The sequence below is a fragment of the Salminus brasiliensis genome, chromosome 7 (assembly GCF_030463535.1).
Source record: "Salminus brasiliensis chromosome 7, fSalBra1.hap2, whole genome shotgun sequence".
Classification (NCBI taxonomy): Eukaryota; Metazoa; Chordata; class Actinopteri; order Characiformes; family Bryconidae; genus Salminus; species Salminus brasiliensis.
This window is the reverse complement of record NC_132884.1, coordinates 28,310,480-28,321,177: the sequence shown is the minus strand read 5'-3', so window position 1 is coordinate 28,321,177 and position 10,698 is coordinate 28,310,480. Positions and strand designations below refer to the sequence as shown.

General features: G+C 42.0%; 1 protein-coding gene across 1 annotated transcript in view; it reads right to left on the bottom strand.

Moving 5' to 3' along the window:
* Positions 1 to 6,494: 6,494 nt before the first annotated feature.
* Positions 6,495 to 10,698, bottom strand: part of atp10a (ATPase phospholipid transporting 10A) — a 62,655-nt gene continuing 58,451 nt past the window's right edge. Inside the window, exon 21 of the mRNA XM_072684420.1 lies at positions 6,495 to 10,477. Within this exon, the coding sequence (XP_072540521.1) occupies positions 9,718 to 10,477 (760 nt within the window). The 3' untranslated portion in view covers positions 6,495 to 9,717. The remainder of the gene's footprint in view (positions 10,478 to 10,698) is intronic.

Sequence of the window (10,698 nt, the reverse complement as noted above, 5' to 3'; positions counted from 1 at the left end):
AATAAACAATAATAGTGCACTGTTAATATTAGCTAACTGAGCTTCCATGCACTTGAACTCTTTAATATCTTCTTAAGGGCACAGTTAGCCAAAATACCTCTTATGGTTTTGAACTAGTTGTATTTTTCACCACATTGTGATCTCTCCACTGATTTAAAAACCTTGACCTCATCTGATCTGATCTGATCTGACAAACTGAGAATGTTACCTCATTTATAAGGGATTTTGTAATATAGACCAGAGATTCACTGCACATATTTAATTATGTCTGACTCAGATGTGCAAGATATCCTTAGGAATGAGTGTGTCGACAGCAGAGGGGTTTAACCTCACATTGCGAGAGGCCTGGTTACCTTGCCTGATTGCTAGGATACTATATATTTTTCAGGATTAGGCAATGACATTTAGTGCAGCTCTGTCCTTCCTCCTCATTCCCTTGAGGACCCTTAAATCACATTCAGCACCCAAACAAGAACAATGTGGCTCTCTTATATATCCAGCCCTGCTGATTGCAGCATATTGAACGCATGGAGGGACTGCCCTTTCCCAGAGGCCCAAGGACCTGCGTGGATCAGCACTGGGAATAGTGCAGGGTGACAGGGCAATGGGGACATGGATATCTAATGGTGCACGAGATACCCAAAGCTGCTGAACATGGAAGCATTCAGTGGGCAGCAAATGTTCTCACTCTCACAGATTAGGTCAGGGTTAGGTAGTCAGACCTTCTGAAGGAAATAATTGGATGGATCCGGGTCAGATCTTAGATCTGCAGACTTAGTGACCCTCTGTACCTGACCTTGTCCATCTTGAGGGACTTTCTGATTCTCTGTTTAAGAATCCTGAGCAAGAAATGTTGAGGGAAGTTAGTATCAGTACTTTCTACATAAACTAGCTACGTGTAACTTGGCTGCTATCAAGTGCAGAGCTTAATTCTATTTTGGGTCAATGTTTAGGAGTGCCTGAGGAAGTTAGGCTGTTTCACTTTTAAACATACTGAGCTTCACATGCCATTCACCAAGTGATGACCTAGGTAGTGTGTGAATGTCCCAGATAAAATGTTTGGGAGCGTGGTGGGATGTCAACGAGAATGAGAAATGTTTTTTCCATACCTGAGGCTAGTTAGTCTTTTCTAATTAGCCTCAGGTATCTCCACAACAAGGGGGCAAAGGTGTCTTCACTTGCATGAGTTATGAGAATAAACCATCCTCCTCCGGTAATGTCTCTGCTTGATCCAAGACATCAAGACATCAGGGACAGATCTGGCATGTTCTATGTATGCTCACCACACAAACATATAGTTTTAACATTCTCTATTTCAGTTACTCACATAAAAAAGAACCAAGCTGGACAAAACAATGATTTGTGACCAGGGGTGAACCTATAGAGGCCTTCAGCCTTGGCCTGGTGTTTCTCTATGTGGACTTCAGCAAGTTATCTGTTTGAGTGGCAGTGTGCATGAAGGACAGGGGCAGAAGTAACACCACAGAAGTAACGACTGGCATAAATCTGTCCCGTTATAACACTACACTCACAGATTAACTTCAACGAGGGTGTCCATCAGCCATCACACCATGCGATGCGCCGACCTTGCTGCCAAATGATGCGCGTTAAACGCAGGAACCACAGATGCAAACTGAACCGCGGGCCTCTGATGATGAATATTCATGCGACTGTCCATCACGCTCCGCCTCCAGTGGGAAGAGTGTGAGTGAAGGTTGTTGGTAGGGCAGGAAAAAATGGCAATACCCCTCTCATTAGTGCAGCAGGACTGCTGGAAATGTGCCATAGGAAAAAGGAGAAAAAGAGAGGTGGAAGAAGAAAGTGTATGGGGGGTTGGGGGGGGGGGGGGGGGGGGGGTGTAATCAAAGGAGCATCAGAGTCTAATGTGATCATCAGGAATCCTCTCTGCTGCGTACCTGAGGCACGGCTCTACCTCTCTGATCTTTCTAATTAGACTCTCCTCTTTTAACCATGACACATCAGACTCACTACTACCACACATCAGAGCCATTCCTTAGGAGATGTGAGCTGAAGAAATGACAAGGAGACACACAAAAGACTGTAGATTGTATAAAGTACAACTTGGCAAAAAACACACTCCAAATAACAAATTATCATTAATAAATCATGCAACTTTTCATTTGCAGATGATTATTATTATTATTATTATACAGGTGATGTGTGAAGGTAACTCGTCTGAGCTGTCAAATTCTAGCTAGCAAACTTTATAGCTACACTATATGTCATAATGTTTGTGGACACCCTTTCTAATGAACACATTCAGCTACTTTGCACCTATTGCTGACCCTGGCGTGCACATACACACACAGCTTGTCTCGGCTCGGTAGAGAAATATTGCCTAATGTCAGGCGAAGGTGAGCATTAAGCTGTGGAGCAGTGAAACAGTCTTTTAAGAGGAGTTGGGGAGTTATAGGAGTTGAATGAGGTGGGGTGGTGATCACCCAACATCCTGACCTTACTAACTCTGTTGTCACTGAATGCAATCAGTTCTAGCAGAAAGTTTTCCCTGAACAGTACACACAGTTACTCAAACAGAAGGATGAACAGCAGGATAAACTCTCTTTTTAAAACTCTTGATTTTAGAAGAAACAATGCATGAGCAAGTGTCCCAATACTTTTGTCCCTATAATATAACATGTAAAAATAGATACGCCCTAGAAGGTCAGTAATCTTTGTTTTTAATTTGCACCTATTCAGTTGTTGATGTCTAAACAAAGTATTTTGGCATGGAATGGTTGACTGTAGAGGAACTGAGGAACAGGGGAGCTTTACAGTGGTGGTGACAGGAACCAGGGTTACCTCATGCAAAAATGTGTCAGGCATCAGGCAACATACTCAATCATTCTGTCTTTCTGAAAGGAAGCTCTTAGAGATATTAAACTCTTGGGATGTCTGGTTCCTACCCCCACCACTGCAGTGATTCTAGAATAACAAATTTAATCTAAAAATCTCTAAAGAAAAAAACCTTTAGCACACTGTTTAACATTCTGTGTTAAATAAGGGTTAGAAATGGTCAAATGTGTGGATCTTAACAGGCAGTAAACACACCTGTTGTTAAATCTAAATCGGAGAGAATTCAGCTGAATGGCAGTGCAGTTGATCAGAACGTGCTCTTGTTCCTTAAAGACCTCAGCCTGTAAAAAGACGCATTAAGAGTGGATTATGAGTCTGCTCTGCTGCAGACAGACCTCACCGAGGCCTCCTGGGAAATTGAAACTTGATTCTAGCTCATCAAAGTGATGTATAAAAAGGAGGGTCACATTCAGCCATAACATTTTATAACAGCTGACCCCCAGAGCTGCTGCATCACTCCTCTCTGCCTGTTTCTCTACTGGAGTCATTCTTCTTTTATCAGAAGATATAACCTGGGAGAGGGTGGAATGTTTGGAGAATGGGAGAATGATTGGAAAGATGGACTAGACCAGGATCTAAATCACCTCTAAAAACAGACAGAGAGGTAGACCTCTCTTTCTTGGGGTAAAGCAAGAAAGATATAGAAAAAAAGAGAAAGAGGTGAAACGATGTGAGCAATAGACAGACAGACAGACAGATAAATACAGCATATACAAAATTCTTATCTGGACAACATCGAGTCAACACCTCACTTTAAGAGAAGATTACACACTGGCCCTGTATCTCTTCCCTGAGACACTCAGCACATCCTGACCAAATACAGACTGAGTGACCACAGTCTGGCCACAGAGCAGGGCAGGAAGAGAAACACCTGACCTCCCAGAGGAGACAGGTGAGGAAGGAGAGCTGAAGATGAAGAGATTCCTATGTTCAGTTAAGATTAAGATTACAGCCAGCATTTGATGGAAGAGAATATGTTTGGTTTGGGTAATTCGTGATTCAAATTGGGGAGGATGGATTAAATGGATAAAAAAAAACAAACAAACACAAAATGCTGAAAACACCAAAATAAGCAAAGAACTGTTTAGCAGCAATGCACAGCAGTACAATGGAATTCAACTTTTGCATTTAACCCATTTGTGGCAGTACACCCCCCCCCCCCCCATAAAAACCCCCCAACTTTTAAATATTTCCAGTCAAACCTTCACAACAGCATTTTCAGAAGGTCCATGTTTAGAGTAAATTTAGAAAATGACAGACAACGATGTCAGTGCAGTGGCAATGGCAAAAGAAGAACATAGTTGGCATAGCAATGATCCATCACTTTTATTAGTAGGGAAGAGGGTATGTTAATATGTTGTGCTTGTATGAACTTCTGAATCAAGCTTTTTGACCAAAAACTAAAATATTAAAGAAATGTGGTATTATATTTGTATCTGAACTGTATGGGTGTGTTTACTAATTAATAAACTGATATAATAAATGCTTTAGCAACACTATAACTTATGGTGGTGAGGCCAGTGAAGCTGCTTTGAACTGAACTGAATTGAACAATAAAGCTTAGCTATGAGAAGAGATCAGGTGAGCATTTACGCCGGTCTGTCAGGACATGGAAGTAGGGAGAGGTGCGATGGTGGCCGAGGGCTTGGGCAAAGGAGTACAGCGCACTGGTCACATTAGCAAAGCGGCCTATGGCTCCACTCCCCGCCGAGCCTTAACAGAGATTCATTAATAACGTCCCTACCGTCAGCCTCCCTGCAATGCACCCACAGATGCTACAACTGCCATGCAAAGACCAACCGCAGCAATTCCGGGCCAAAGATCATCCATCTTCCACATTCGTCCTTAAGGAGGCTGCCAGCACCTCCGCTAGAACTGAAGATTAAAGTCTTTTTCTCCAAAGGAGAGGTTGTGTTTAGCACAGTAGAAGTATGAGCGAGAGAAAGGGAAGGTCTTTTTAAAGAACTTTACCCAGGACGTGTTCAGATGGGCCGGAACCAACAGCAGCCTGTTTTTCCAGGCCGCTCCTGAGGGGTCACTAAGGGTAACAGTGGATTCAGCTCTGCACATCTCTTTCCTGTGGTTTTTCTTCCACTGGTTCTGTGTATGGAATCAGATTTTCCAGTGTCACAGTTATGACTCATTTGTATTGGCAGTGGGTAGTGATGGGAGTAGCTCAGTTCAAACAAATCCACACAGCGCTGCGCCTGGTCTGTTTTGAAATGGACTTGAATATGACATTGCTTCTGCTGTTAGTGTGCATGTGGAATGCTAAAAAATATGTACAGAAATGTGTGTCCTGATTTAGTCTCTTTAACTAAAAGAGTGTGAATGTGGGCCCACATGTTTGGAGTTATGTACTCAAAAATAACTGCTTAACCTAAACTACATTCTGGTTTCATACTGGTCTAAGCTGGTCTTTGATGGTAAAGGTGGTTGAAAACTGGTCATTTAGGGAAAATTCCCTAGGCTGGTAAATCAGATATTGACCATTATAGTGCATGTTGTCTATATGTTGATTTTGGTCATGCCAGTCAACCAGCATGGTCTAGCTTGGTCAGGTTGATCATGCTTGTAGACAAGCTAGACCTTTAAACCTCAAATCAGCTAAGCTCACCAACTGGCTTTAAGAGCTTGATCAGCTTGTGCTGACCATGCTGGTGTTTGTTCAACGGGGATTGGGGGAAAACAAACAAACAAAAAAAAAAAGATAAAAAAAATCTAACCAGATTTCACTGGTTAACCTGTTTAGCTCTCACTTCTGGTTGGCTACATGCTTCAAAATTGTGCTTTAATAGAGACATCAACAGAAATAAAGGGACACATGTGAACAAATCTCAGTAATCAGAAAAGTTACTTTTAAGGCACGATGTCTTCTGGGTGAATCTGGAGAAATATCTGTCTGAATACAGTTAAACACACACATTGGGTCTTATTCACCAACTGCTCTTATAAAGACATTTATTCTTAAAACCCCCTTAAAGTGTTTCTGCAAAGATTCTGACATTTCTTAATGTTTTCTTACTTGGGGTTTGTGCAGTTTGAGGACAATGGGATCCATCATAAATTAGTTCTTAAGAAAAGTCCTAATAATATTGTTTGCAGTTATTCTTAAGTTAGTTTGTTATTTGTTAGAGTTCCATTGTCTCTATTATGCAAATCTTCAAAATGGCAACTTTACTGAAGAAGTAAGTAAGTAAATAAATAAATAAAACCCCCTAAAAACAAACAAAAAACACACACACTATATACAAGTCTGTAAAAGGATGTTTTTCCAAGTAGGTTTGGAGCATTTTTTATAGGTCATCAATTTTTGACACGATGCAAAGACCTGCCCGATTCACAATAAAAATGAAGGTTTTTGTGCATCAGTGATATGATGTTACTAAAAACCAACAAAACGTTCTACTTGGAACTGTGCTAAGATAAAGCACTAATCAACCAAACAATAAGGTTTCTTATAATTTACCTCACTGAACACAATGCAGGAATCGCTCTACCATCCACATTTTTCATTTTACTTCTAATATAACATTCCTTTCATTCGGAATGTTCAAATACTATTAAATCAAAAACTGTGGAAATCTCCTATAGCCACAGACTTGCAGACAAAAAACCCAAACATTTCCATTTGTCTTTTATTTCAGTAAGAAGACAAGTCCAGAATCACCCTTGTCCGACAGAAGAACCAACACAGCGGGGACGAACACACAGCCAGTGGAGAAACAGTGACACACAGCTGCTCTTAACAGGTGATCTTGATGAGGGGCCACAATCAATTACAGTGAACAATAAAACTTTCCAAGGCCAGTGAGATCAGTTACAGTACAGTGATCCAGGAACACAGTGACAGTAGTGACACTGTCAACAGGCACGTTATGTGAACAAAGTGTACCCAGTGGTTACATGTGCAGGGCCAAATCTAGGGGGGAAATAAGGGAGAGCATTCATGCTGGCTGCTTTCCCTCCAGTCAAACGCAACGCTGTGGAATGCAGCGGAGAATTAATTCTATTACAGCATGTGATTCCCTGCAGGCAGGCAAACTGAAATCTGGCACCAGGGGGACTCGAGTGTGTTTGTGTGTGTGTTCATATCCACCAAAACAAAGAAAATAAATACAGGAAAATGTTCAGACGCTTTAGAAAAACAACAAAAACAAAAACAAAACAAAAAAAACTCAATTTAAAACAAAATGTTTATTAAACCTTGGTTATTGTTATAACTGTCAAATAGCTCTATATACACTGTATATAAAATGTACTATAAGGCAATTGTCTAAAAATAGCGTTGTGTCCAGTGTTAAGTTATTTGGCAAATTTTACAATACAAAAGCCACTGAGATTATACATATATTTATACATATATAGAACTGCAGCTTTGAGCATATTTATATGACACTAAAGGTCTCTTCAGGACATACATACAAACACTGCCCATTTCCCCTTGAAGTAAAAGCTTAGGATATTTTCTACTGTAGGAAACAGAATGAACTAAACATGCCGCACACAACGCTGCCGCTCACTGCCCCAAACTTCCCTGAACCGGAGCGTGCAGACATCCCAACAAGGCACTTATTCAGACTTCAGGACAAGGTTCTTGTGTGCTTGTCATTTGCTACTTCTTATCTACCACCTAGACACTGTGCAAATCACAGGGAGAAATGCTGGTCCACTCCCGAGAACACTTCAGTGTCAGAGGGAGGGTAACCAAAACACAAATAACACAGAACTCCACAAAAGCCATATTTAACAAGAAACTAAAGACCGTAGCAAAGTCGACTTCAGGATTCGCATCCGTGTCTTTTATTTTTTAAATAATCAAAGAAAAAAAAAAATGAGCTACGCTCTCATGAATAAACCATAAACAGAACAGCTCGCAACAAACCCCACAATGACCGCATCCCGTGCTCGAGAAATGCTACAGTTCTCCTGACAGCCACTTCATAAATCAGGTATTTGGATAATTTGATAAGACTGCCTTTCTTCATGAACCTCGAGGTTACAGAGGGAGAAAGTGACAAACGATCAGCAGCAATCTCTCATAAAAGCATAATTTAGTGTCCACCTGGTGCTCTTTCAGAAGTCACACACGCCCTTGGCTTCTTTACGCATTTTTTTTTTTTTTCCTGGCTGCATAGATGTTATCCACACAGGCACTTGGGTGAACCTGATGGCTGACCCAGACATTGCACATTGTTACAGGTTCTAAATCACGAGAACTTTCACTGCTCTGCTATGGCCTTGCTCATCAGCTGGCCGACAAAAAAAAAAGGGCAGACGGCGACAGAAATGGAATGTTTATATGAAACTGAGTCCTCTATTCCTGCACTACGCAGGCTTTTTCCTGAGGGCCTGAGGTCATAAACACAGACAACCATTTATAGTGCTTCCTGTATTGGCAAGGTATGACTAACAGTAACAGCTCAAGTGGTGATGGTAAACAGAAACTTAAAAACAAACAAACAAAACCCAACAAGCAGAGCTGTCCAGCAGGGACTGGCAGAATCTGTGGATGCTCTAGCCAGAATTTCCATTTTTTAAAGGAATTAAAGCTCTAGTGTGCTTCTCACATCTTTGGTCAAGGACAAGTCAATGAGATACAAAACACTGAAGGACATCTGAAATAGGGACAGCGATAAGCCAACAGATTGTGGCTGATGCTCTCTGAACAGAACCGCAAAACAAATCCACTAAGGATTTTATCAACAAACAGCCATTTTCTGAAAGGTACGAGGCCGCAAAAGACCTGCCATTGAAAAGTCAGCATTAAGGCATGAAATTCCAGCTTGATCTAGCTTAATACAAAACTATAAAAGTTATACTTAAAGGGACCAATGTTTCTGATACAAAAACAAGCAGCGTAAGGATTCCAAAATAAGCCATATAAATGCCATCTCTGGCTGGAAATGATGCAAGCCCCATTTATGCGCGTGAATCAAAAGGCAAAGAGAACCGGTGCTCAGCAGCGGTGCATTTCTGTGTTGCTCAATGAAGGCGGGATGGTATGGAAGGGGGGTGGGGGGTGGTTGAGGTGGATTTCAAGTTTTTATGTAAATCTGGCAGCACATGAACAAGCCCGTCATGATGCAAGGACATGAAATATTGGCGTATTTCACCTCTGAGCTTCAGCATAATTCTGGAAATTGGTATCCATGCTCTCAAGACTGCTCTGTAGTGTGTTAAGGGAAGCTGACACACAGAGCATTCAGCTACATGTGTGTACTTATCTGCTGAAGTGTTCTACAGAGCACATGAAGGGCTACATGTCCAGGTGCTAACTAAAGTTTGGGGGAAATGGAGCTGGGAGGGGTCTAAAACAAACAAACAAACAAACAAACAAAAACAAAAAAAAAAAGTACAACTTTACGGTTCAAGTGTCAAAGCATCGTAAAAAAAATCTGCAATACTTCTTGACCTTAAAGGCAACGTGGTTCTTAAAACGGTAAAGGAGGTCAGGCAAAACAGTTGCCGTAGTGCTGTCCAATGTGTCTGACAGAACCTAGTGTTTTGGAACCGGCCAGATTATCCAGGTCCGAGTAACAGATAAAGGAATGCTCCAGATCAAATCCTAATGAGCTGAGATGGCTCATAGAGACGTTAAAAAAACACAACAAAAACCAAAACAACCAGCACTTCATGGTAAAACATATGGTAAGAACATCCAGTTTGCATCGGCTGCCTACTCTCCAAAAAAATAATCTTTATTCTGCACTTTACACATCTAAAATATAACGTATAGTACCCATCTATAGCTTTATAAAATAACTCTCCTGAAAATAGAATAAAATTTAATACAGCTAACGTGCAAATTTGGTCTGTAGTAACATAGATATGTAGAAGGCATCACAGAAGGTTTGCTCTGAAAGGTGGTTGGGAGTGTTCTTGAGGACAGTCTGGTGAGTGGGAGGGGTCTTCACCACCTTTCTGTAGCAGAAGGCTTTGGTTTGAGCAATTTAAATTGTCTTGGTTTTTTGTATAAGTCACTTCTGGAGGACCCCCACTAGGGGGCGATATGAGCTGCACACTCTCTGTCTGAGGCAGTAGAGGTGTGGAGGTGAGCCATCTGCGTTCACTGGACTGTCCTGGGCTCAGGAAGCTGCCCGGGCCTGCAGGATGTGAAATCTCCCCAGCCTGAGGAGGCTCTTTGGGATAAGGTAGCGTGTGGCTCTCTGTTAGGCCATCTGGACCTGCGGTCTGGTCTCTAGAGTCTAAAGTTTGAGAGCTGGGGCTTCCAGAGCCCTGTTTCTCTGCCTTGCTCCCTCCTTTCCGAATATTTGTGAGATGATTCTCAGGGTTCTTTGAGCTCGCCAGTGTGTCCTTCATCTCCATGCCCTTCGAGTGGACGGGAATGCTTTGTCCTGCTTTGTCCTTCTGTTTGTTGGTGTTGTGTGTATGTCGGACTCTAGAGCTGCTGTCTTTAAAGAAAGGCCTGCAGAAAGGGAAGAGCGGAGGGTGAGGGGGGTGCACTGACCCCGCAGAGGCCAGCTTCATCTTGCTCTGGCTCAGGAAGTGCCTGCGTATCTCCGGCGGCAGTTTGTCCAGCTGTCGTCCTACCAGCATCGGACTGGGGAACAAAGATCCCTGACAGGCACGGTAGAAATATCTGAAACACACAGCCCAAAAGTGTATGAGAAGACTGATTAGAGGACTTTCCATACTGCATAACATGTACACACATCAGAATATTATGACCACCTCTGGTCTGGAATGGACTCTGTCCATTTTATCAGCTGTGCTTACTATATAGGAGAACTTGATAGTCCTATAATACAGAGGGACCATTACCCTGTTTGTCAATGGTCATCACAATTGGCTGATCCTCTA